This window comes from Poecile atricapillus, chromosome Z, assembly GCF_030490865.1.
Source record: "Poecile atricapillus isolate bPoeAtr1 chromosome Z, bPoeAtr1.hap1, whole genome shotgun sequence".
In the NCBI taxonomy this organism is placed as follows: Eukaryota; Metazoa; Chordata; class Aves; order Passeriformes; family Paridae; genus Poecile; species Poecile atricapillus.
The window spans coordinates 136,471,010-136,497,826 of NC_081289.1; the positions used below are offsets into that span (position 1 = coordinate 136,471,010).

The window sequence follows — 26,817 nt, forward strand, 5'->3', positions numbered from 1 at the left end:
AACACAGCTGGGAACTTCTTGGGCTCCTGGTTGTTGGCAGCCACCAACAAGGTGATCCCAATGTCACCCTTGCAAGGAGCCCAGCAGCCAAGAGCTACCCCACCTTTGGCTTCACTGTGCAGCGGCATTTTTCAGGTACAGCAGTGCCAGCAATCCCCTGCCCATGCTGGGAGGGGAGAGTCCCCCAGCTGTCACCCTTAATTCCTCATGGCACTCAGAGGAACCCTGGCTGTGGGCACAGAATTGGCCCACATATTTTCTCCTGCTTTGGGACATGGAGGAGATGAGGGACATGGGATTGTGGGGGTGTCTGTCTCCAAGAGCATCACAGGCAGAATGGGAGCTTCTGAATCACTAGGTTCACAAAGGATTCTTCAACTCTAGAATCCTGCCCAGTGAAGAGTTTGGGCATAGCTGAATCCAACTTAGCCCTAGATTTTGTCAATGGATTATGTCTGTACAGATGTAATAGAAACTTTGGGTAAGATAGTACCACCACAGGATTGAGGATGGCAAATCAGATACATTTATATAAAACAAATAATTTATCATGATAATTAGACAAAAATATCTTAATTATTGACTACATATTAGAAGCTATAATGATTTCTATAGTATGATTCACTATTTTGAAGCAGTATTCATTATATTAAAGCTAGCAAAACCAATTACACACTACTGCCTGAAGTTACTCACCCATTTCAGTAATTCTGGGCAAAGCTCTCTGCTTCAGCCTCAAAAAAGGGGGTATCCCCATGCAAAGGAAGGAATCTCCACACACACTCTGGGAAGGAGGGTGTAAGAAGACCCTGCCTTTAGAAACTGGGAGCAGGCTTTTACAGTATAATGTGATTGTCAGCTGTGTCAGCTAAGCAGCTTTAGATACATTATCAATAGTAGCACTTGCTGGTTTCCTTTATTTGGTTTTTTACCACTTCTATCACATCTTCACATCTCTATTCAGGATGTTTAACTTTGGGGACTGACAAATAAGACTCAATTCAGTTTTATTCAATGCCAAAAGCAACAAGACACCCCTTTCTCCATTCACCACTGGTAGCTTTGCAAATAGGGAATTTTTCAAGTCCATTCACCCCCACTGCGGGCAGAACATCCTCATACAGAAAGGTGACTGGGCTGTCCCTGTCTGTCCAAGGGGTATAGTATCCATCAGTCCAGGAGTTCTGTGTGTCTGTGGGCATAACAGGAAAGGCAGTGGAGCTCCCTCCTTTCCTTCCTTCCCACACCAGGATGGTACAGCCTCCAAATGCTGCAGTGGCAGAGAAAGAAGGAAAAGGAAGGAAGGTGCCCAGCCCTGGGCAGAAGGGGTTTCGATTTAGCCGAGGGCCCGCAGGGCTGTGGCTCAGGAGCTCCCCACAGAGGCCTTAGGAGGAGCGCTCTCCCCTCCGCCACCTGCAGGAAGGGCAGAGCCAGGAACCAAGCAAGAAGCAGGTCTTACCTGCTGCCACTTCTGGAGAAGTGGGTGGAGAGTCAGATCCTGCTCCCTTTAGCATACTTCACAAGAGCCAGCCAACCACCCCTGGGACTTGTCCCCTCCCTGCCTCCCTAGCCCACCAGCCCAATCCAAGAAGAAACACGGGAGCAGAAAAGATTTCCTCTTTTGGCTTGGCTTAGTGGAAAGAAGACACTGAAGAAGAACAAGAGTAGACAGCTGGACAGCTTTATTAAGAACCAAAGTGATTTATCCCCTTAAATGTGCTCCACTGCCTGCCCCCGGCACCAGCAGGGAGGGGGCCATGGTACCAGACCAGGACCTGCTTCTTGGGCTCAGATTGTCACCGTCCAGGGAGCCGGGTCTCCCCTGGGGATTGTATCTGCCACAGGCCCCCCTGGGGCAGAGCCAGTCAGTATGTGCAGTGTCACCCCAGGACAACTACAGCATCCACGTGCCTGAGTGCACCACTCCAGCGTCCTCACACACACATTCACCCACAGCCTTTTTTTCCCTGCAGGACAGGTCCCCACCTTACCCATCCCAAAGACTGCAGGAGAGAGGTCTCCTGTGCCTCTGGACAAGGCACCAGCTGCAGTTTGGGCTGGCTGGGGAACCTGCAGGCTATCAGAGCCCTGAGCGATGAGGAAGGGGAGGCACAGGCTCCAGCAGCAACTCCTCAACCCACCATGCTCTGAGGAGACATCCCCCACACCTCTGGTCCCCCTTTGTGCTCAGCATCAGTGGCTGGAAGCCCCCTGAGGTCAAGGGCATGTAGTGGAGGTAGGGAAGGAAAACAGCAATGTGAGTACTAGCACAGAGCGGGAGGGGAGGGTCCCTGCCTGCCATCTGCAGCCCCCCCAGCCCCTGGTGCACCCAGTGCCCTGCCCAGTGCCACGAGGCTCAGGGGTGCGTGGGGCCCTGGCCGAGCTGTGCGGGTGCCGGTGCGGGTGCCTGGCCAGCCCGGCGCTCCAGGGCCAGCTGCATGCTCCAGATGCTGAGGGGCCGCATGTAGGCCAGCGAGCGGTACACCTTCTTCTCCCGATAGGCCTCAGGTGTCTGGAAAGCCATGCCCAGCCGCTCCCAAACTGTCCTGTAGCAGCCCTCCGCTGTACGGAAGCCTTCCTCCACCATGCCCTGCAGGAGAGGGAACAGGACCATCAGCACCTCCACGGAGTGCAAGGAGCAGGTGCTGGGAAGCGCGGCAGCGGCATCCCCGCTCACCTCCTGGATCATGGTGGCGGCCAGGGAGTAGACCACGCCGACCCACACCTCACTGGACTGGACGCTGGAGGTGTCGGGCACGCCGTCGGGTCTCATGCCATTCACTGCCCCCATGGTGCCACCCGCAAAGCTCAGCACGTTCTTCTCGAAGATGGTCTTGAGCGCGCTGAGAACGTGGCTCTTGGGGAAAACCTGGGCAGAGAGAGATGGGCTTGGTGCTCATGTGGACCCCTCAGGCTGGGCCTGGAGTGGGATTAAATTTTCCATGAGGAAAAGGGCAATACTGCTTGCTGAGTCAACTGCAACAAATTCCCACCTCAGAAAAAATCACAGGACAAAGTGAAACGTCTCTTTCCCCAAAAGGATAAAAAAGCCCCCAAAGAACTTAACAGAGATGTGCTGAACCACATTCCATGTTCCTCAAGAGGATGCTGACAGCTCATCCAACTAGTCGATCTCCAAAAACAGATTCTCACCCACAGTCACTGACCATGCCCCTTCCCCATCGCTTGGGGGTTGGCTTTGGGGACCTGGCCAACCATACCATCTTCATCTGCTTTATGGTTGTCACTTGCAAGAGAGACAAGAGGCAGGAGGCTCATCAGCACAGACCAGAGAGGTGCCAGACACTTGTTCTCGGTCTGGTGACACCAGAGTTGGTGGAAGCAGAGACTGGCATGGCACTAGGCAGAACCTGGCCAGGAAAGGCCAGCCAGACAGCTTTGGCACACTCAAAGCAAAAGCAGAAAAACCCTTCTCTCTATGCTCAAGCCAAGCATTCCCTGCAGACATTTTCCCCCAGTGTGGCTCTGGGGATAAGCCCAGAGGGTGCTTTGGGAATCAGTGAAGGGCTGGTGTGCCCTTCTCTGGCAGAAGCTTTGGGGTACACTTTCTTCAGGACTGGATCTCAGGCTGTTCTTACATCACATTTCTGACTTGTTCACTGCTGCACTCTGCACCCAGCAAGGCCTCGTTAATGAGGCTACAGACAGGAGTGATGGCAGCCAGGAGATGGATCAAAATACATGGAAAAAATCCATGAAATGTCATAGGAACAGAGGAGAGGAATTCACCACAGTCCCACCTCCCAGTCGGCTCAGAGCTCACCAGAGACAAAGGGAGAAGTGCCACCTTCAGCAGCAGGAGTCTGAGGCTGGGGAAAGGCAGCCCAGATTCTGGATGGCACCACGTTTACTGTTTCCTCCCCAAAAGGGCATTACTGCAGGAGGGCTGGGCCAGACCCTGCCTGGAGCCCCAGACACAGCCCCAACCCTCACTGGGTTAAGCACAGGAGGGAGTGACCAGGTGAAGTCACCTGAAGCTCCCCTCTGATTTCCCAGCAGACACTGAAGTGGTTTGTCGCCCTCCCACAGACAATGCCACTCCTCCCTTCACTCAGCCGAGGCCTTTGCTTGCCCATGTCCAGCAGAAAGCTTTGCTGTGACAAATGCCCACGGGGTATAAACAAACCACTGCCCCTCTCTCTTTAAGGTCTTGAGCACCAGCAGCGGCTCTGACCACCCCACCAGACATGAGGAGCCTGCAGCCAATTCTCCTCTTCCAACTGAAGAGACACAGCCCTCAGGACTTGGAATAAACCATAGTTCCCTTCGATATTAATTTTGGACTTTTTAGGGCAGCGAATGTTGTGGAAAGTTTCATACACGTTTTTCTGCTGTTTTTAGACAAACAGCACCTTGCCCACAGCAAACCCCACTGGGGCGAAAGCTAACTGCAGTTACACATCCCTGCTGCAGGGCCTCTCTGTGAGAGGGTTTTGGTTTAAGATGGATTCCACTGTATCCATCCAATATCCTCCCCTAGGGTGTGCAGAGTGAGAGAACAGGCAGGCACCCCCCACACTAGCCCTAAAGTGTAACCTCCAACACATGCCAGCCCTGCTGCTGCTTCCCTCCTGCCACAGGTCCCATCTCACCCCAACCACACCAGGCAGCCCCTTCTCTTACCTCATGGTCCAGACCACAAACTCCGAGAAACCACTGCCCAGCACACTGGTCTGACATGATGCTGCTGGATGTGTCACTTCCACTGCTATCGTAGTTGTAGTATTTTCCTGGGAAAGGCAGAAAACAGTTTAAAATCAATAGATTAGGACACTGGCTCGGGTGAGCTGTCCCTACAAGACTCCTCTTCTATTCCCATACCTGTTCCCTCCTAGACACCTGCTCCTTCCCCTCCATTTAGAGGGGCAGCACCTCCCTTCTAAATGGGGGAAGGAAGGGGCAATACTGTCCCTGCAGCACTTCCCCCCTGTCTGCAGGGACAGTATTGCCCCTTCCTTCCCCCATTCCCCACAAGGCTCCATGATCCACGGAGGAGCCACTCCCTCCCAAGGGACACACAGCCAGCTGAGTGTGGTTCCTCACTGCTGAGCACCCACCATTCCAGAGCATCCTCTCAAATGCCTCCTTGCCCTTGTTCAGGATGCCCTGGTATTTCTGCTGGATCTCAGTATCCCCGAGCACTTCTGCCATCTTGCACATCATGCAGACAGCAGCCAGCCACAGTCCGCCGCAGTAGGCACTGCCAGAGCCAAACAAGAGAAGTATCAGGAATGTGGGACACCTCAAGGGCTCCATGGGAAATGGGACACAAAGGCCCAGCTCTGAGCTATGTCCTACCCCACAGCCCCCATCTCCCACTTGCCTCTCTTTCTCACCTGGCTCCATGCACCACCCACGCATCGTATGTCTGGTCAGCAAAGCCACCGTTTTCAATGAGCCCATCATTATCCGTGTCAAACTTCAGCTCCGACTCCATCACAGCCTGTGGGAGAGGCAGGAGATGGTCACGCAGTCCTCACATCCTGGAAGCTCCTCACACTGCTCAGGAGCATCCATCCTCTCAGGAAGCTGCTTGGCTCCAGAGGGAACATGCTCCGGGGTCTGATCTCCCAGTACCTGGCACACTGGCCACATGTCCTGCAGGTACAGGGAGTCATGTGTCAGGTAGTAGTCACGGTACACCTGCAGCACAAACTTCAGGTTGAGGTCCTTCCAGTCAGCAGTGTCGTGCATCAGGTAGGCATTGACACGCTGCCATGGCTCATCACCTAAACCAGGACAGACCAGATGCAGCAGGGCAGCAAGCAACAAACATCCCTCCTCCTACACAGGAGCAAGGACCCAAGGGTGCTGTGATCAAACAGCACTGAAATAATATGTTGTACCCTGTGCCATCTCTAGTGAGAACAGCCTTCCTGCTACTTCCCTCCGTCTCCCTTGTAAAAGTTCCATGCAGCACGGTCTTCATCACCACCCCACACCATCCAGCTTTCCATTCCCAGAAAATACAGAATCAAAGAATCATTTAAGTTGGAAAAGACCTCTCGGCACTGCTAAGTCCACCACTGAACCACATCCTTAAGTGCCACATCTACACTTCTTTTAAATACATCAGGGATGATGGCACCACAACTTCTCAGGCAGACAGTTCCAATGCTTGACAAGAATAAACAGTTTATTTCATATCCCACACCCATTTTCCACAGCTTGGCACCCCCTCTGCTCCCCCACAACCCCAACAGACCCCTCACCTGGGTCCCCAATGTCATGTGGCACCACATTCTTCATCTTCACCTGGGCTGTCTGACCACACATCAGGTACTGTCGTGGCTGGACATCTTCATTCACCACAGTGACAGCTGCAGAGAACAAAGCAGGATATGTAAGAAAGGCAGCAGAAACTGCTGCAGAAAAGTCCAAGCATAAAAGCCCAGACAGAGCCACCAACACCAGCATGCCAGGCTGCCCTTTGGAGCTCCAAGATGGACAAATGGACAGGCTGCTCTCCACCCACTGCTCAGCAGGGGACATGCAACTGTCACCACCCCATTAAGGAAGGGCAGGAAAGGGAGACCAGCAGGCTCAGCCCTATTACAGCACAGCAAAGCACTGTGCTCCACACCCCTACTCAGGCCATCACCAAGCAGCCACCAAACCCATAGAGAGAAGTTTGATTCTGCAACCAGCTCTATGTGACTGCTCTGCAAGGGGCAAGGACAGAGCTGGGAAGAGCAGGGGCTCCCCCAGGGCAGGAAGAGCAAGCTGTGCACCCCCAGCATGGCAAGAGGGCACCCCCAGTGCTGGGCATAGAGATGCTGAGGCAGCAGCATTCCAGGCCTGCAAGCCCTGGGCACAGCAGAGCTGGCTCCATGGCTCACATCCCTACAGCAGCCCCTGTCCCAAACCCTCCCTCTCTTCCCAAGGTGAAGCCCTGAGCAGGCACCAAGGCAGGGCCTCTGGGGACACTCACCAATGTCATACTGCAGGCTGATCTGCAGCTTGGGCCACAGCATGATGAGAGCGAAGGAGGCGTAGAAATGGACATCGTAGGTGTTGTACATGCGGTACTCCTGGCCTGGCGGGACGGGGCAGATGGTGAGGGAAAGGAGACTGCCATGGCAAGGGGAAAAGGGGGAAGGGTCCTCCCTCCACATGGCCCAGGACAGGGGGATCTTTCCCACCACGGGCAGGGGCTTCCGTTCAAAGACACTTTCACTCTCTACACAGGACACCAAGGATCTGGGGAACACTTCATGCCAAATCCTTTGGGGCTACTAAAAAAGGGGTTTTCCTGGCAATAGCACTGCTCTCTACACACTGGAGTATGAAAAACATCCCCATGGCAGGTGAAAAACAGATGGCCATAGTAATGGGAGGGGTTGAGTTGGGAGCATCCCTCACGTCCTTGTGAGTTACCTTCCAAATAAGCAAACCTTCCATATTCCCGCAGGACAGGGAGGAGGTGGGACAGTCCCGCCCCCGCCGGCCCCTGCAGGTCCTCGGCACAGCAATCAGGAGGCACCTCCATCCAGATGGTGCCACCATCCGTCATGAAGTAGAGCTCATTGAAGAGGGCTGACTTGTACCAGGAAGGCAGCTGGCTGCGGGAAAGAGGGAAGCTCACCCTCAGAGGCCGAGCTGGTGATGCTCCTGTGGCAGCCAACGCCAGGGGGGCACTGGGAAGGTGCTCTCATCTGTCCTACCTGTTCTCCAGGATGGGATTCTGCCATGCTTCGATCTTCCTCTCCCATTCCTTGTAGTGTGTCAGGGCGTAATGGGACAGGGCAGGTGCAGCATCACCTTTGCTGCCAAAAAACCGGGTGTACCGCCTGCCAAGTGAGGGTTTGATGAGCACCCCATGGGCTCCACCTGGGAAACCCAACGGACACCACAGAGGGACACTGGACTACAGTGAACAGCAGAACTCAGCTGCTACTGGGGAGCAGGGGGTAGTCACAGGGTCCCCTCCTTGAGCTGGCAGGGCCACAGCCAGGAGGAGTGGGTGGCAAAAGGTCCCCACTTGGTACACAAGTCAGGAAGGAGGGAAAAGGGGGCTTTATGGCCATGAGACAAACACCACTCGAGACAACCCACCTACCTGAGGTGCAGCTTCTCCTTGGAGCCAAAGTGAACACAGGGCATGTCCCAAGCCAGGGCCAACTCCAGCGTCTTGTGCCCATGGGCAGGCACCTGGCAGCTGGCACATACTGCTGCTGCTGTCACCTCCCCCTTTTCTGTTGGCCTGCTTTTACCTGACAGGAAAAATTAAGACACTCTTAAGCAACCAAAGAAGACCAAAGGGAGGGTAACTGAAGTTCAAGCACACCTTGAGAGAGATAAGAGTGGGCATACCAAAGCCCCTGTACACCCTGGAAGGTACAGCCCAAGGCTTTAAGGGATGACGTTGCCGCAGGTAAAAAATACCTTCCATGGGAGGAGTGGTTAAAAGGATTCAGTCATCCAAGAACAGGAACAAATCAGGCAGGAAAAGTCACCAGGCATGAATGGAAGCTACAGAGTATCCCATGACTCTGTATCTGCCCAGCACTCAGAGACACTGTGACTTTCTAGGGACAGTCATTGTTTCCAGCTTTTTGCAGGGTGCTTGAGCCATGCTGGTATTTAAGAAAAGCCCTGAGGTGGCTGGATAATTATATGCTGGTTCTGACATGTATACAAGGTAAACTCATTAGAGCAACATAAGCACAGATCCTGACTATAATAATGTCTGGCATGCCTGAAAGAAAACCACATCCCAATAGCCTGGAGAGCTCTGAGTACATCTAGGCAGGAAGCTCATTTTTCTGGAAAAAATTACATAGTAGACACATCATTTACATAATTTAGGCCTCAAGAAATCTTGCAAAGACCCAGCATCATTAGTTTGTCAGCATCATCCTTGCTTAAAAACTGACAGACATTAGGGAAATGGTCACCTAATATGGCAATAGGAGGTGAGCAGCAAAGGCTGGAGATGACACCTTGCTTCAAGACTCCTCCTAAGGGAGTGACCAGACACCTAAGAATGGATGCAGAATTATCAAAGGAATACCAGAGATGTTCAGAGAACTGTTAGTAGGAAGAGGACAGCAAGTAATGGCAGCACTAAAACCCAAGCACTTTTAAATGCTGGCAAGAACAAATCTGACAGGACACAGCTCATTTATCTGAAAACAGAAACTGAGGAAAGGTGTCTGGGCAGCATGCTGGCTCCATAGCAGAAATCTCAATTTAGCGGGCATCAACACACAGACTTGGGCACGTGTAACCAATACCCAAGAACAGTCCCAAAGTGATATGAACAGCTTTTGGAAAACCACAACAAGGACAAGCAACAGGAAGTTTGGATACTGCCTAAATTTGGGAACAAGCCACAGCATCCTGGAGAAATTCTTATCAGCCAAGCAGGCTGCAGGAAAGAACTCTGCCCTGGCTTGGGTGCACAGAACCAGCATGGCCACCCATTTCCCCTGCTCCCCCCACTCCCATCCCACGGAGGATGGAGGGCCTCACCGGTGGGTGAATCCAGCCTGCCATCCTGCAGGAGGTCCTGCCACACCTCTCTGCCCAATCCCATGGGATTGAATGCCGTGACATGGGAGACTCCTGTGCCAGCCTGAGGAAGGGAAGAGCATCATCAGGGGCTGCTGCTTTGGAGGACAAGATTAATGCTCTCCACTCCCCGACAGCACCACCAGGAGATCACACTCACTCCCCACGTGCTGCCCAGCAACTCCAACTCCAAACTTGTTGCCTCAGCTGCTCTCCTGACACCACCCCCAAAGAGGCTGCTCTCAGGGGAGTCATGTCCCCACTCCTGGCATCAGGCAAGCGCTGAGAACCGCTGTCAACCCCAAGCCCTTGCACATCCATCCTTTGCCAGCTGCCTGCAGACAGCTCCCCCAAGTCCAGCAGGGCTGCACAACCTCCCCAGCAGGAGCCCCAGCAGCAGAGCCAGCCCTTTACCTTCTCCCAGGCAGAGATGGCCAAGGTGAAAGAGTTCACAGCTGGGCAGTGGTGTAGCAGGACTCCAGCCACCCGCTCGCCATCCTTCTGGAAGGTGAAGGGCTCGTTCCAGTGCCCACCGCTCCTGTCCTCCTCCGCTCCCGTGCCGTTCTGCAGGCTGAACATGATGGACACTTCCACGTCCTCATCCCTCCCGTTCTCCACCTCCCAGATGAACACTCCCACTGGCAAGCTGGAGTCCTGGCAGAGACACACAATGCTGTCTACAGGGCTGCTGCTCCACAGGCAGCTGCCCCGGCATCATTTCCCCCGCTGCTGGGGACACCACACGCCGTGCAGCGGCAGCAAGGGCACCGGCAATAATAACTCGGTCTGGGCGCCTGCTGCCAAGCTGAGGAGCTGCAGCAGCAGGAGCGCAGGAATTTGGGAGGCCCTTCGGCAAGATAAAATCCAAAAGAGAAGCCCTGGGCTGGCAAACAGCACGGCGGGCAGCAGAGAGGCGGAAAGCGGCGTTTAGGGCTCAGGCGGGTGCCTCATCACTCATCTGCTCGGCAGGTTGATACAGGCTCACGTGCTGCGCCGGGGTAAGAGGAAGGTCAGACGTGTCAGCAGCACAGCTGCCACCCTCGCCTGGGGCTGGCAGCCAGCACGGGCAGTGTGGCAGCGCCGAGCCGTCCCTTGCTGCAATGCCGAGCTCCCGCACGCCTTCCCCCGCCTGGGAGCACGGCTGAGTGCAGACACCGGGAAACGCTGGGAAAGCCCGGCTGAGCGCAGACACCGGGAAACGCTGGGAAAGCCCGGCTGAGCGCAGACACCGGGAAATGCTGGGAAAGCCGGCCCTGCCTTACCTGATAGTCATGGGGGATGACGGGAGAGAGCTGTCGGCAAGTCAGCACCACCTTCTGCCCCGGCAGCTCGTACACCAGCCAGGCACGGGGGTACAGGGCATGGTAAAAGGCGTAGTGGCCGCAGTAGCCCCAGTTCCAGCCCTGCAGCCTGCTGGGTCTCTCCACGGACAAGACCTGCTGGTAGATCGTCTGCCCCTTGCACCGCAGGCACACCGTGAACTGTGGAGGAGAGAGCACGTGTAGGGGAGGAGATGGGCCCTGTGGCAGATGTCCCACCCACCCAGCCTGCTGCAGTGACACTCTCTGCCCTCAATGACCCTACCTGATTGGCAATGACCGTTTCATAGTGGTAAAGGCCAGGGTTCAGCTGCCAGCGGCAGAACTCTCCCCGCCAGCCACGGGTGATGGTGCCTCCTCCGATCCCACCCAGCGGACACCCTGGCAAAGACACCAATAGTTAGCACCCCCATTCTTCCCTCTGGTGGCACCTGGCTCAAGAACTCTCCCCATGCATCTCTGCAGAGGAAAGCCACTTGGCATCACCTATATCACACAAGCTCCCCGACTTGCTTGTTCCATCTAGCACCTTGATGGCACCACGTGAATCCCTGCCCACCCAAGTGCCCAAAGTGGAAGCTGACCATAGATCTGCTGTAGAGGAACAGCACACAAGAGGTCAATGAAGGCAGATTTCTTCTCTATGCGGGTCTTCTTGAACCACCACCTGAAGTATCTGCAAGGGAAAGAAAAGCATTGAAGAAGTCAGGAGCAGGAAATACCATCCCTTCAGAGTCACCGGGCAGGATGAGCACAGGTTGAGCTTTCCCTCCATGTAGAGATGTACAGCAGGAACCTGTGTCCCTGTGCCCATGGCACAAGGGGTGATAAGGCTCTATCACCCATCTGGAACTGGTCAGCAAGAACAAACAGGCAGAGTTCAGGCAGCTCAGGACTGACTGCAAAGGCAACTCAAGAGCAGGACTCCCAGCTTATGTAGCACAGGAGGCTTTCCCAGACCTTCATGGAGAAGTGGGAATGCACACAAGGACCAGCACTACCTCCATGCCTGGTATGCAATGTCCTGCTAAGGAAGGGCTGCAAGCAGAGGTGCAAGCCCAGAGGAGACACACACTGCTCCAGGGACATGAGCCTTGCTCTTCTACCGCCACGTCCCCATTTCCATACACTACCACACCCCTGTGCCACATCATCAGGGGCAGAGGGCACAGGGCAGCCTTGCCCTGGAAGTGGTGATGATTGCTGTCTGCAGCTAGCAGGATCCTGGGGACTTGCCTCTGCCCACACACCAACTGTACAGACCAGCACTGCTGATCAGATAATTTCTCACCCAAAGGTCTGGGAATCAAGACATCCAAACAGGGGCACACCTGCAGCTGGGTGTGCCAGCACCACTCCAGGCAAGAGGCACAGGGCTAGGCTCCAAGTCAGTAAAGTACTGGCTTGTAAAGTATGGGCTTTGGCTAATAAACTGCCCCAAGTTAAGCCTTCTGTACAGAGACAATTAGCACACGGAAATCAGCTACCAGACCAGACTCTGCTGAACCTTGCCCAGCAAACAGTCAGGCAAGACCCAGCTGGCAGCTCCATAGCCCTGGAATGCCAGGTGGGCAGTGGGGTCCCAAGAGCCCCCAAAGTGGGCAATGTCCCTGAGCTACCTGCCACACCCATGCCATACTGCCAAGCAGAAAACCATCCCAACCAGGAGTACGCAGCCTGTCCTGCCCCTGGTTTCACAGGATGCAGTGCACAGGTGATGGGCAATGAGCAATAATCCCCCAGGACATGTATACCCAGGAGCAAGGGGGAGAAGCTCTTCCATGAAAACATAACTGCTTCCCAAACAGAAACAACCCACATACGCTTTTTTCACTGTTCACTGGGCATTCACCTTTATTCACCAATATCTAAGATCCCCAAATCCCTCTCAGGGTGAGATTTTCTGGGTTGCAATCTCACAGGATCCAACTGCAGCCTGCTCTCCACTCCTACAGACTCAGCTTTACGTTGGACTGTCTACAGATGCTTTGCTCACAGAGGTTCAGGGTGTGATGAGAACCAGCCTGTCCTGCATGACTGCCCTGAACCAGGGCCTGCCACTATCTTCCAGCTATCTCTGCTGCAACTGCTCTTCTCCAGCCAGGACAGCCCCAGCATTACCCTGCCAAGGCGGGGTTTTGGCAGTGTTTACCACTCTCAAGGAAATGATTACTACTCCTTTTCAACCCAGTGTCAGGGAACCAATCCAGCTTCCCCAGCAGGCTTCTGGCAACAGGAAATAAGGTGCCCAGGCAGAGTGGCTGCAGCACAGCCTAGTGGGGCATCCCTACTCCTTGGAAAGGAGGCAGATTGACTTTTACAGGAAGCAGTTTTTACAGGAGAACACAGTAGAAAAAGTTTGTGACTTACTGCCACTGCCAAAGTAATTTTACCATCTCAGTAGCAAACTTTTCTCCTGCCAGCTTCTCCCAAAATCATGCAAGCCAAGAAGAGAAGCCCAGTGGTCAATGCCCAACTGCTGGCTATTAACAGGTTTGCCAGGATTGAAAAATAACCAGGAGAAAGACCTTGTGTTCTGTAGACCCAAAAGCCCTGCAAGGGCTGGAGAGCATTTCTTCCCCTTCAAACTGGCAGTAGAATTAAAACGTGCCTGAACATTACCCAGCTGATCTGGATTCATGCCATGACCCCCCTCAGGACACATGAGCTACCTCTGCAGAAACCTACCTGCACCTCTTCTCCTGCCTTGCCAGCCCCAGCTGAGTCCTCTGTGCAACCCTTTCTTTCCAGATGTGCATGTCCCCCAGTTACCCCATGAGCCCTTATTAACAAAAAATCCTGCCCCAGGATTGTCAACACCCCCAGCCATGTCACCTGCATCTAGGGCTGGCGCTACAGAAGAGGGCACTCATCATCATGTTTAATTCAATGTAACAACATCAGCCCAGGATGTGGTGGCTTCTCTGCCAGTCCTGGACCTCCTGAGCTGATGATGTGCAGTGACCCCAAGGCCTTCTCACTGGCTACAGGCACCTGCACCAGGTGACTTTGTACTTGATGCACCAAGCCATGCCAAGTTTTGAAAACATCCCTAGCACAGGGGCCACTCAAGGGCAACATGGATGATTCAGGAAAGGGCAGGCCAATCTGCAGGGCTTCACAGATCCCTGCATCATGGCACAGAACTGAGCTCCAGGTTCCTCTTGCAGCATTAGCACCCAGGTTTCCATGAGCTGGCTTCCCCAGCCAGGCAGATGCTGAGGTGCCCACCAATGCCTGGAGCATGCACCCTCCCATGTATCCTCACATCCTTGAATGGGCTGCCCTTTCAGCCAACCACATTGGCCTTGGGTTTTAAATCAAACCCACACAAGTACTTCTTATCACCATAGCACTTTGTCTCCTCTGCTCTTGAGGCTGGAATCTCCTTGCAAGGAAGCTCTTGCCACTGCAAAAATATTTTGAGATAACAACCAAATTACCTCCTAAACTTGAACAGGAGAAGAGGCAATAGTTTGACTTCAAGCTTCTTGCTTTCAAAGACCATTTCCTAGGACTGATACAAGGCACTTCCAGGCTTCAGTGAGAACAAAGCCAGGATGGCTTCTCCTCCCTGCTCACCCCACCAGAACTTCACGCTTTCCCACATGCTCAGCTCATCCCAACCTGCCACGGTGGCTTTTCCAGCAGCCTTTATTTATCTCCAGCACATGACCCATGCTCTCCCTTCCTTGATGCCCAGGCTCACACTGGGGTGTCTCAGGTCAGACCAGCATGCAGCACCCTGCAGCAATCCAGTCTGCCCTTTCATCCAGCTTTGCAGGAACCAGCTTGGCAAGCAGCAGCCTCCACCAGCAGAAAATGGAGGCAGGAGACATAAATCCAGCACAAGGAAATAAGCAGTGCTGGTCCCAGCGTTCAGCCTGACCGCTGCACAAACACTGCCAGCACTCCAGCGTTAAAGGTTAAAACAACACTCTCGCTTTCCACGCGTGCTCTCCGTCGTTACTTCCAGCTCACCCCAAAGCAAAAAAGGTGGGAGAGGTACCCCGTTCCCAAACCTGCCACAGCACACAGCGTTCCAAACCCCTCCCAGCCGGCTCCAGTTTAACCTCCAGCTGCCAGCTCTGGGGACGAGGCCGGGGAGGATGCGGCAGCGATGAGCCCTGGGGGTGGGAGACGGGGGTCCCCATCCACAGGCGATGCCCCCAGCCCTGCCAGCTCCCCCCGTTCTGAGGGGCCCGAGCGCCGGGTGCTGTCCCTTTAGCACCAATTGTTCCCAGTGCCGGCGCCAGGAAGGCTGGAGGGTGCCGGCGGCTCCGGGCGGCAGGAGGGCGGCTCCCGCTAGCCCCGGGCCTTCCGTGATCCGCCGGACTTTGCCGTCCACACACCGGGACAACGCCGGTGCCTCCCCGGGGCGAGGCCCCCGCGGCACCGAGCGGCTCCAGCGCAATGCTGTGTCCCCCGCGGGACGCCCTCCCTCGTCCCGGTGTGTCCCCGGCCCCCTCCATCCCCCGCCGTACCGCAAGCCGAGGCCGATGTGCCGCAGGACATCGCGGAGCGGCACGTCCCCGGCGCCGTAGGGCTGCCGCAGCTCCTCGAAGCTGTGTGCCAGGCAGACGCGCCAGCCGTCCGCCGCCACGCCGCGGCCCTTCGCCGTCCCCTCATAGCGCCGCATCAGCGGCTCCTCCGCCGCCGCCATCACCGCCCCCCGCCCCGTGCGCGCCCTCTTCTTCACCGCCCCGCCCCGCCCCGCCCCGCCCCGCCCCGCCCGCGCCCCCGGGGCACGGCGGAAACACGGACCCGCCCCGCCGCCGGCCCCCGGGGCGCCCGGCCGAGCGCGGCCGAGCGCCGCCGAGCAGATTCCGAGAGTTGCCGAGCGCTGAGCGAGCGCTGCTGAGGGGCGCGCGAGAGTTGCCGAGAGCTGCCCGTGAGCTGCCGGGAGCTGCCCGTGAGCCGACCGAGTGTTCCCGAATTCTGCCCGAGTGTTGCCGAGTGTTACCCGAGCGCCGAACGTTCCCGAGCCCCTTCCGAGTTTTGCCGAACTCTGTCCGAGCCTTGCCGAACTCCGCCCGAGCGCTGCCGATCCCCGCCGAGCGGCTGAGGGGAACCGGGCCTGCAGTGGTGCCGGACGGCGAGCGCGGCCTGTGCGGGTGGTGAGTGGGCCTGAGGCGGGAGCCGCGGAAAATTTGCGGTCCCGTGTCCCTGACCCCTCGGGTACAGCTATCCGTGTGCGTGTCTGCGTTAAAGACGGCAGGGCTGGGGGTGTCAGGGCTGTCCTTTCTCATCATTGCGGTGTGTCCTGACTCCCCTTACCTGTGTGGACCTGGGAGGAAGAGGTATGTGTTTGGAAGGACACGGGGCTGTTTTTGTTTCCCCCACACCTCCTATTGTGTGTTTCTGTGCCCCCATTTTCCCTCAGTTACATTGCCCAGCTCTCTCTCTCCATGTCTCCGTGACAGCGCAAGGGGAAATGGCTTTAAACTGAAAGAGATTACGTTCAGATTAAATATTGAGAGTGAATTCTTTACTGTGAGGGTGGTGAGGCAGTGGCACAGATTGCCCAGAGAAATTGTGGTTGCATTATCCCTGGAAATGTTCAGTGCCAGGCTGGATGGGGTCCTGAGCAATCTGGTCTGGTGGGAGGAGTCCCTGCCCATGTCAGTGGAACAAAATCTTTAAGGACTCTTCCGCCTCAAACTGTTCTATGATTCCTTGAATCTATGCTTCTGTGGTGACTTGCCCACTGTTGGCTTTTTTTGGCAGGTGTGCAGCAGGATTGTCCAAGCCATGATCGAAGTGTTGGCCAAGCTGGGCCGTGGGCCCGTGTTCCTGGCAGGGGAGGTGCTGGAGTGTGTGATCACCTTCACCAACCCATTATCGGCCTCATCGACCTCTGCCAGCAGGTACAGGGGCCTGTGCCAGTCCATGCACCGAGCCTCCAAATGTGGGAGCTGCCTGGTTCCCTCCAGAGTGAACGGCCCACCCTCTCTCCCCTCTCTAGAGTAGTAGTCATAGCTCCATTGTGGGGCAATGGTGCCAGCTCAGCCCCTTGTGACTTCCCTGCTCAAGGCACTCCCTTAAGGAGGCCTTGCACCATCTCAATTTTGGGGGCAAAGTTGAGGTAATTATGCTGGTTTTGTGCCCCCAAGAAGTACACAAGGAAAGAAATACGCAGTTAGAGATTCTTTGTCCCTCAGGTGAGCCCTCAGTGACAGTGACTGGCAGAAAATGAAGCCAAACTGGCTGTCAAAGTGGGATATCTGGTCACGCCAGGGTGACAGTCCCACAGAGCAACATCCAGGCAACGTCATTATTTCCTGCATTTGTGGAGGGACCACTCTTCTGTCCAGCAGTGATGGATAGACCAGTGTGATCCCTACCTCCAGAGGTGGCAGACAAAGGGGTGGGTCTGAAATGTGGTCTGCAGCCACATTTTCTGTAGCTGAGCCTTTTGCGCACTGCATCTCCCCTTATCAATGCTAAGGAAATGTGAGATGATGGGAGCTTCCCGTATTGGCTCACAGTGGGTGACTCCATGTCACAAGTCATCAACCAAAGCCTTCATGTCCGCTGAGTGTGTGGCCTTGTCTGATTCTTTAGGAAGTGGAGAGTGCTTTCTCATCTTGAGTCCTTCCTGGGAAGTGTCTGTGTGCAGCCCTGTCAGGTTCAGCGTGTTTTCATCATCAGTATGACGTTCACATGTGATTGGTGGGCCCACTCACAGTGCCTGCTGTCTCAGCAGCAGAGGGCTTCTGTATTTATTGCCTTCCTTAACTTCCTATCTTTTCTTCCTGTTTCCTTTTGACTGCTGAGCTCAGGTTGCAAATTCAGCTATGACATAAGCATCCAGCTTCCCAGAGTTTTGTCCTGTGTGATAAGAGCTGTTTTGCCTGCCTCTAAAACATGTGAGACTGTAAGGGTACTAGGTGGCATGCTTTGGAGAGTTTGCAGTGCATTTATGAGAACTTAATTTAAAACTTCAGATGTGTTGAGATCTGTAGAAGACTACCTCTTGAAAAAGAAAAGTTTTTAAAATAATAAGAAAAATTCCAGGTGACAAGACCTGGCTAAGTCAAACTAGTGGCAACAGCAAATAGACTGGTGGCTTGGAAAATGAAGCTGAGGGTTGCGTAAAGGCAGATTAAAGCACCGTGACTGTAACAGGTAGATAGACCTGTCAGAGCCTGGAGGGTTTTGGGGCTGACAGGTAGAGGGACAGAGAGGCCAAATTTTGAACACAGGGACAGAATTGAAAGAAAGGCAGGAAATTAATTGGATGGTAAAGTACAAGAAACTAATCTCTTCTACCCAGAGGCTGCACAGAGTGTGTTCCATGTAGGCTACAGGAGTTGTGGGGGAAGATGAGACTGGAGGGAAGTGACCTCAGCACCACTGCAGGATCCTCCATTGCTGAACAAGCAGCAGATGAGCAAGCCTGCTCTGCTGGCAGGAAGAGACATGCAAATTTTGTTTGGACATCTCGCTAGAAAAAATAAAAACAATCCAGTGGCATGTTGTAAAGCAATACTGAAAAATAAAGAAAAAAATACTCAAAATATGGTGCTTGAAGGTACTGTAATCACTCTAAGCATAAATAAAATTAGCAAAAGTTTCCTCAATCAGGAGCAGTTCTCTGCTTCTAAACAGCAGATACAGCAAAAAAACATGGCAGCCTTGATGGAAAAGCCATGCTGGTGTTTTTGAAAATGCAGAATTGCAATTGTAGGGCCCAAAGCAACTAGGTAGAATAACTGAGGTGTGTTGGGGTAAGGGTAGCCAGCACATACAAAAGATCAAATAGTGCATCATTAGTCAGCTGACACAAATACAGCAAGCTTTTTTCCCTGGTTCATCTAGACGTTTAACTGCTCTGATGTGTCACATGGAGAGACACTCGTATGCCACAAAAAATCCCTCTGCCATCTAAAGCTCTGGTGTTGGTGCTTACTAATCAGATGATGTTAGAAAACACCAGAGGAACTGTTCACTGGCTAAACTATAGAGACTGCTATTGAAATAAAAACAGAGGAGTGACTTGGAAACTGAAAGGTGTCACTAGTACCATGGGAAGTGCCCTATGGAGTGGCTGACATCACAGCAGAGTCCATGAAAAAAAACATGAGACTTATTTTTTTTGTGCTGGATGTGTGGCCCTACATTAATTCCTGTGGCTGTACAGAGAGGGGTCAAAATGACACCTTTGCCTCCCCCATTTCCGTCAGCAAAGTCCTTGCATAAGGAGAAGTAAGTAGGTCCTAATGAAAGACCCAGAAGCATCCTTCTTTTGTCTGGCACAAACAACAGCTGATGTTCTTGTTGGGGATGGTGCTTTGGGGCCAGAGGGAGCATGAATGTGCCTACCTGCCCCAAGGAGTGTTGAGCTTGGGGCATCTCCGCGCTGTGAGCAGAAGCAGCTGAGCCCTGGTTGCAGGAATTTGTTGCTTTAGAATTTTCCCACTTCCCTAATGGTTGTGTTGTTACCAGAGTGCTGCTCTGTGTGTCATGTCTGGCTTGGGATTTAACTCCTCATGGCTGAGAGTCCTCTGCCAGGGCCCACATGCAGCAGCCTGAGGTGTTCTCCCAAGAGTGCACTGAGTGGCCAGTCCCAGTCTGTGAATGATGAGAAAGATGAGCAAATGAATAAGGCTTTGGACTGGATCTTGGAATGCTTGACGTCAGCGTGTTTGCTGAAAGATCCCTGTGAAGTTTTGCACAAGCCACCTTCTTTCTTGTCCTCGTGGAAGGGGACAGGGGCTGCTGACCTCTGCAACTTGTTGTCCTCTGCCATGAGTGTGCAGCATGTTTCTTGGGGCAGATGTGTTTTCTCATGCTGGGTCAGTGCTGTGCTGATGGTGTTGTGGCTCAGACTGCAATTACTGCTGCTTAAAAAGAGTCCTTAGGCCGCAAAGCCAGGCTTTGGGTGAAGTTGTTGTCAGCAGCTGGGGTGGAAGTGGTTTTGAGTCAGCATCCCAGCTTGAGCTTACTCCCAAGTCTTGTTTGGAAGGGTACTGTGAGAGTGGCTTCAGTGACAGTGAAGCAAAGCCTTACTCCTTTAGACAAGTTGTCCTACATGGAACTGAGTGGACAGTTTCTCTTCTCCCAATTCCTGCCTGCTGTAGTTCAGGTTTAAAGGAGAGATATGAGTGTTGCTCTTTGCTTTCAGTGAGATGCTGGCATGGGCCAGTGCCCAGATCCACTGCCAGTTTCATGCCAGCGAGAACCGGGTGGCACTCCCTCCCTCTGATGGCAGCAAGCACGATGTGCAGGCAGAGAATGAGACCGTCTTTGTGCCCAACAGAGGTGAGTGCCACTCCTCCCTGTCACCCGGGTAGGAACAGTGAAAACACACTGGGCAGAAGTCAAGCAGACCATAATGTCTGTGTCTTGATGCAGTGTACATAGAAGTGAGTGGGAAGTTTGTGTTGTTTTCCTGGTGATGGATGTGGGATCATGTTAATACTGAAATCACAGTGATGCTAGCTTGAACTGAAACACGACAGTTGTCTGTCCAGCTGTAGTGGCAATGTCTCATGATATGACCAGGGCAAGAGATGCTTTCTCCTTGGCTGTCTTCTCATTCCTCCCCATGGGGATAAAGCTTGACTGACCTGGACACAGTCTGAGGCTGTGCAGCATTCATGTGTTTCTTATTCTCTTCCAGGAGAGCGGGGTCAGTGTATCCTGTCCACCCCACCAAAGATCCTCTTCTGTGACTTGCGACTGGATCCTGGGGAGTCCAAGTCCTGTGAGTCCTGTCTTCTCTTCCCCTGCTCACAGAGCTCATTTCTGGGGAGCTCTGCTTTCAAAATTGGCTTTGCAGACCTGAGTGCTCTACGTGTGAGGTCCTGATGCTCACAAAAGGCAGGGTGCTTTGGTTGGAGCATGAGTGCTGAGGAGCTGCTGCATCATCCAGAATCAGTTCTCTGCTGCACTAGGGCTGTGTACTGCAACGTGTCCCTCAGTCCTGCCCTTGGCCTGCAGCCTTTGCTGCAGGTCCACTGTATAACTGCAAGGCATAAAACTTTTGATATACCTGGTTGCAGCAGGAGGAATGGCTACACACACCTGCATTTCCTTGCCTTTATTTCTTCAGTCACACTGGAGTATTCTTGGAATTTAGGCTGGTGTTTTCCGAAGGTTTGTGCTTCCTCTTCAGGTTGTGGCTGTCCTGGACATAACAGTCTTCTGGATGTTACAGTTTTCCTGCTGTGAAAGTGAGCACTCCTCATCTTCTCTGCTCAAAGCTCTCTATGTCTGAATAGATAGCTGTCAAAACAGCTGAGTATGTGCTGTTCTGTCTAGGGTGGTGGCTGTGTGACCCAGCCTGTTCAGGTCATGTCAGATGTCCTTTGCGTTGTGTTGCGTCTGCACAGTGGCCTGTGATTAATAGCAGTGATGTCAGGCTGTGCATGCAGAGCTTTGTTATTGTCCCAGGGATCTGCTGGGAATGGTTGATGGAGACGTCTCACACCGCAAAGCACAGGGAGTGGAGAGACATTGACTGTGCTGAGGCAGGCTCTGCTGGATCACTGAGCTCTGCAGAGGTGGAAGTGAAGCTGCAAGTGAGATGAAGCAGCCACGGGGCTGTGACGTGCTGGTTTTGAAGCTGGTGTCTCCTGCCTTTCTGGCCTTGGAGGGGCCTGACTGGAGGGAAAGGTGGACCTGGTGAAACCAGGCTGGATTGGCTTGGTGGTTAGAGGGGTGGGGCAGTGCCATCTTGGGGCTGTGCCCTAAACTGCAGAGCCTGTTGTCTGGAGACATTTGGTTATTCACTTGTTATTCTACAGCAGCATGTTGGGGGAAGGAGCTGGCCATGCCAGCAGGAAGAAGGAGGAAGAGAGAAATCTTAGCTGGCCTGAGGCTCACCTGGATTCTCTTGTGTTCCTTGCTGCTTGCAGGTTTGGGGCTAGAGCATCCATTCCCTGGGAGTAGAGCAAAGTCCCTTTCCTGACACTCCTTAGGCAGGTTGGGCAGTTTCTGGGATAACAGATCAGTGACAACAGCCCAAGTTCTGGGCTGGATTGAGGGATTGACTGTGTATTGTGTGCTGGCTTAACAGTCAGAAGCTGTTCAACCTCCAGCTAAGCTAGGGATTGTCTGTCCTTTGCAGGGTCATGACGTGTGTGTGTGTCCTCTCTGCCTCTGGGTGGCACTGGCACAAGCAGTCTGCATCTGCCTAGTGCTTGGATACAGCTCCTCTGGAAGAACACAAACTCTCCTATTCCTTGAGGTTCCTTGGCTGTACACTACAGCCTTTCCCCTTGGCTGTGTGATGCACCTTTGTGTTTCATGCATCACATGTGATGTGGCTGCATGTGGCACAGCTTTTTTAGCACTGAAATCCCTGTATCATAGCCCTGGTCTCATTTGCTGCCAGGCTGTTCACTCCGATCCCATCAGCCTGAGCTGCTGCTGCTCTCACACAAGACTGCAGCTGGCACGCTTGCAGACCATTCCTGGGGTCTCCTGCCAGCTCCGTGGAGGGAGAGTTAAGGCTGTGTGGGTGTGTATCTTAATTCTTCATTTCCTGTTTTTCAGAAGTTTTGAGTTTTGCTACGCAGTTTGGGAAGGGGAAAAAATACCAAACCAGAAAACCCAAGAAATCTTAATTCTGCTTCAGTAGTATACCATATTATTAAACTGCAGCCAGAGCTGGCACATACAGCTGAGGTTATGTCAGACTGTTTCTTGATAGAAGGACTTTTTTCCATTTGCTGACCAACTTATTCCCCAATGCCTTACTCTTGTTATGGTGCCTATATGTTGAAGTTGACTCATCTCCCAGCCCTTTGACACATCAGCCAGGCTGAGCTCTTTAAATTTGTCACCATGAAGCTTTTTCTCAAGTCCTCAATTAATTTCTGTGGCTGTTTTGCCTCCACTCTGGTTTTGTAATACCTTTAAATATTTGGTAGAGCACAGAGAGTGGAGGAAATGGAAGCAGCCTGGACACAGGCCAGAAGACCAGCCAGAGGGCACAGCAAGTGGGTAAGGAAGGCATCTGTAGCACCAGGAATGTGCTTCCTTCTGGGATATGCGTGGAAACTGGGACTTCCTGAGTCTTGGCATTCCTGTGCCAGGTAGAAAACTGTCCATCCTCCTCTGACTGTGGTGGTCTCTGCTCAGATTATCCTCACTGGACATGAAGGTCTTTGTGAGCACTCTTGTTCAGTCTGGTACAGGGGTTACAGAAGTCTGCTTCTTTCCTTGGAAATACCTGATTTTCCTCCCTCTCAGGGTAGTTCTCTGCTTTATCTGCAGCCTGGTCCAGAAAGAGAGGCTTATGTTTTAAGGTGTGACATCCTGTCAACACTACACACTAGCACAGGCTTTTTTCTTCTTTCCAGTCCTGTTATTTTAAGTCCAGCAGTTATATTTAAAATGTAACCCTAACTTTTAATCTAAGCCTCAACATTCGGTTTGTGCCAGACATGGGGAAGGATCTGTGGTTTCAAAGCAGGATGCTACCCTTCCTCTGGCAGGGCATATCTGCATTACAGTGGGCAAGCCAGAGAGGTGGAGACTTTCCACAGTTCACTGTTTGTCTTTCTTGTAATACAGCATGTGGTTTGGGAAAGCTGCAGAAGTGTTCACACTGTGTCAAGAGGCATTGGGGTTTGTGTGGTGGCCAAGGGGCTCTTGGAGGGCTGAATGTGGGGAAGGCCGGGCCCCAGTATCTCAGAGCCCTCAGAGTCAGAGGCCTTGTGGTCTAAGTCATCAGCTTGTCAAGGGGGACAAACCACAGGTTGTTGTGAAGGTCTCAGAATTGTTTTGTGATAATTTAGCTGCAGTCCTTCGAATAAAAACACAGGTGGAAGCTAACTTGTTGCTGAGTTTGAGGGTTTGTGTAAAGCAAAAGTAAAAGAGGCATCAAGCACTGATCAGTACCCACGGGGGGCAGGGCCTGGAGGAGGCTGTGCTGTGAGAGCGCTGGGCAAAGGAGTGCACAGAGGCAAATTCAGGTTGAACTCGTGATGAGTAAGTTTAGCTCTCATGGTTGTATTCCTGGATTTTACATATTTCACATTCTTTGGAGACAGAGTTTTTGTGTGTGGTTGTGTGTGCTGGAAGCAATATCTGGATGATGGTGCATGTGATGAGAGGAGCAGTGTGCCTGGTGCAGGGGAGCTGGGTTGTGCTTGGCTGCTGGAGGAAAGAGGAGACAACAGAAAACACCAGGCACTGTCTCTAGCTCAGCGCTGCTGGTTGTAACACTTGATGCAGGGAGCCTGCACACAACAGCAGGAGGATCTTCCTTCCAGCCTTGGAAAATAAGTTTTCTGGACCCCTTGCAGATTCGTACTGTGAGACACTGCCTGTGGATGGCCCCCCCTCTTTTCGGGGCCAGTCTGTGAAGTACGTGTACAAGCTGACCATCGGCTGCCAGCGCGTCAATTCCCCCATCAAGCTGCTGCGTGTGCCCTTCCGTGTCCTTGTGCTGCACGGTAAGGCCACCCCCTGCCTTCCCTGCGCAGGTGGGCCAGGCTGCACCCTGCCCTGCTCATACTCTCACCTTCTTCCCAGGCCTCAAGGATTACCAGTTCCCACAGGATGAGGCTGTTGCACCCTCAAACCCCTTTCTGGAGGAAGAGGAGAGCTTGAAGAAGGATTCTCGCCTGGCAGACCTAGCGACAGAACTGCTTATGGTGGCCACCTCCCGACGCAGCCTGCGTAGGTCATATTCCTTGCTCAAACCTGCTGTCCTTCCTGAGAAGCTGGTCATGGAGAACATCTGAGGACCAGCTGCAAACTATCTCTCACTGACAAAGTAAAGCTCCAACTATGGCTGTGGAGCAGCTCTGTAAGGGCCTGCTTGGGTCAGGGCCTCCTAGCCAGTCTCGGGCTGTTTCTACTACAGCCCAAGAGACCCTCTGCCCAGCACAACACAGCCAGTGGAGGGTTTGGCCTTACTCACTGCAGAAATTTCCCAAAGGGACTACTACCTCTAGGGACTATCCTCACACCCAGACAGGAGGCATGGGGTCATGTCATTAACCCAGAGCACTGCACAGAGCAGAGCCTTGTCCTGCCACACCCCTTACCTCTCTTCTTGTTCCACAGATCTGTATAACATCAGCAACACTCGTGGGAAAGTGGGGACGTTCTGCATCTTTAAGACTGTATATAAGATTGGAGAGGATGTCATTGGGACCTTCAACTTCTCAGAAGGAGATATCCCATGTCTGCAGGTCATTGCTGTCTCTGGGATTACTGGGGGGAGGCAGAGGTTTAAGGTGAGGGATAGGGGGAAGGCAGCGGGGTGGCACTGGGCTGTGAGGGTTTCTAGTGGACCCAGATGGGTTCTCCTTGAAGTGTGAGGCAGACAATGGTCCAGTCCTGAGCTCATTTGGGAAATAAAGCCCCCAGGCTTTGCATGAGGTGTGTATGAGGTTGTGAGAGCAAGCACCCTTTTAATCACCCTGTAGTTCTCAGTGAGCCTGCAGACAGAGGAGAGCATCCAGGAGGAGTTCCAGCGCCGCCGGGGACAGCCTGTCTCCTTCACCGTGCACGCCCGTCATCAGGAGTCCTGCCTGCACACGGCACAGAGCAGCTTCAGCCTGCCCATCCCACTCAGCTCAACCCCAGGATTCACCACCAACATCGGTTAGTACCCACCAGGGAAGGGACCCACCCCTGCTTGTCTCTGCAAGAGGACTGTGATGTCCCCAGCCTTGCCCTTCCTTGCTCAGCAGAGGTGTATCCCTTGGGAGGGAGCTGGGCTATGTGAGTAGGGTCATTTGCTGTCCCCGTGTCAGGACAGACAGTGCTGAGACAGCTGCTGTCCATGACCCTTGTGGGTGTTACGTGCTGACCATCCTCTTGTCCACAGTGTCCCTGAAGTGGAGGCTGCACTTTGAGTTTGTGACTTCTGGGGAGTCAACGGGGACTTGCTTGGTTCGTGGGAGCCAGTCGGAGGCTGTCACCTGGACTGGGGTGGAGCAGATGGAAGTGGACACCTTCAGCTGGGACTTGCCCATCAAAGTTCTTCCCACCAACCCCATCCTGGCTTCCTACGTATCTCAGTTCTCCAGTACTAACTCCATCACCATCTGAAGTAGGGAGAGGTTGTTGGCCTGCAGAGCTGCAAGTGTGTGCCACCAATGGGAATGGCAGGCAGGACTGTCACCGGTGTGCTGTGGTGCATGCATCCCAGTGTCCCCTTGGATTCATCTGTGGTGCTCAGGTGGGCACCAAGCATGTCCTGTCCATGGGTGGAAGAGCACTGCTTGATGCATTCTGGAGCTGGACCCTTCCTGCCTGGGTAAAGGTGCAAGTCTCAGCACTCAGCAAAAAGAAATCTGCCTTCCCAGGAAACCACTGATGTGCCTTTATCCCATATGGGGCTTCCAAGAAGGAAAGGCCCAGCCCAGGGAGGGGAGAAGGGAGCTCTTCCAGTGAAGCTTCATACCACGCTTGGGTGAAGGCTGTGCCCTTGCAGAGACCCTACAAGCAGAGGTCAGGCATCCAGGTGAAGCACAGTGGACACCTGGGCTAGGTGTGAGCCTGCTCTCCTGCTCTGGCACGTGTCCTGCCTCTTGGAGACTTGTCCCACACATAGAGTCCAGTGCTCCAGCCACCCCCACCTGGAGGAGGCAGGTTCTGGCCAGCCAGCCGTGTGCTGCTGGTATGTGCTGGTGACCAGGCTGTGTCAGGACGGTCATGATGATTCAAAACTGAGCAGCACTGAGCCCCTGGGCTGTTGTCTGCCTGGGCTCCTGGATATGAAGGCATCCTGCTGGTCTTTGGGTCCTTTGGGGGCTGTAAGGAATGCATGCTGTGCATCCAAAAGCTGGCATGGAGATCTCCCTGCTCAACAGCCAGCTCCCCGTTTTTACTGAGCCTTCTAATGAGCTTTCCTGTCTGCATGGAAATGTAATAAACATCTGAATGTGCAAAACTCAGCTTTCCCAAGAGCCTTATTCCTATATTGTTCCCAGTGCTGGACACATACCACCTTCTACATCAGTCACAGGCTTGAGACTTCTTTGTTCAGTATCTT

General features: G+C 53.4%; 2 protein-coding genes across 3 annotated transcripts; one reads left to right on the forward strand and one right to left on the reverse strand.

Annotated features, from left to right (window-relative positions):
* Positions 1-1,665: 1,665 nt before the first annotated feature.
* LOC131592803 (non-lysosomal glucosylceramidase-like) lies at positions 1,666-15,553 on the reverse strand. The gene is made up of 17 exons (XM_058864593.1): positions 15,338-15,553; positions 11,438-11,529; positions 11,119-11,234; positions 10,797-11,015; positions 9,949-10,188; positions 9,496-9,598; positions 8,081-8,234; positions 7,686-7,811; positions 7,399-7,583; positions 6,953-7,057; positions 6,234-6,341; positions 5,599-5,750; positions 5,358-5,464; positions 5,079-5,221; positions 4,645-4,751; positions 2,678-2,869; positions 1,666-2,590 (listed from the first exon to the last, which is right to left on the reverse strand). Exons 1-17 carry the CDS (start codon positions 15,514-15,516, stop codon positions 2,357-2,359), a joined length of 2,562 nt encoding a protein of 853 aa, XP_058720576.1. The 5' UTR covers positions 15,517-15,553; the 3' UTR covers positions 1,666-2,356.
* A 257-nt stretch (positions 15,554-15,810) lies between these two features.
* Positions 15,811-26,719, forward strand: RGP1 (RGP1 homolog, RAB6A GEF complex partner 1). 2 transcript variants are annotated; one of them, XM_058864595.1, is made up of 9 exons: positions 15,811-15,970; positions 16,581-16,720; positions 19,981-20,117; positions 20,479-20,562; positions 24,113-24,262; positions 24,342-24,488; positions 24,879-25,006; positions 25,244-25,421; positions 25,648-26,719. In XM_058864595.1, the coding sequence occupies exons 2-9, from the start codon at positions 16,605-16,607 to the stop codon at positions 25,869-25,871; spliced, it is 1,164 nt and encodes a 387-aa protein (XP_058720578.1). In that variant the 5' UTR covers positions 15,811-15,970; positions 16,581-16,604; the 3' UTR covers positions 25,872-26,719. The 2 variants fall into 2 exon arrangements, with proteins under 2 accessions (XP_058720578.1, XP_058720577.1); XM_058864594.1 differs by having other exon boundaries at positions 15,893-16,153.
* The last annotated feature ends 98 nt before the right edge of the window (positions 26,720-26,817 follow it).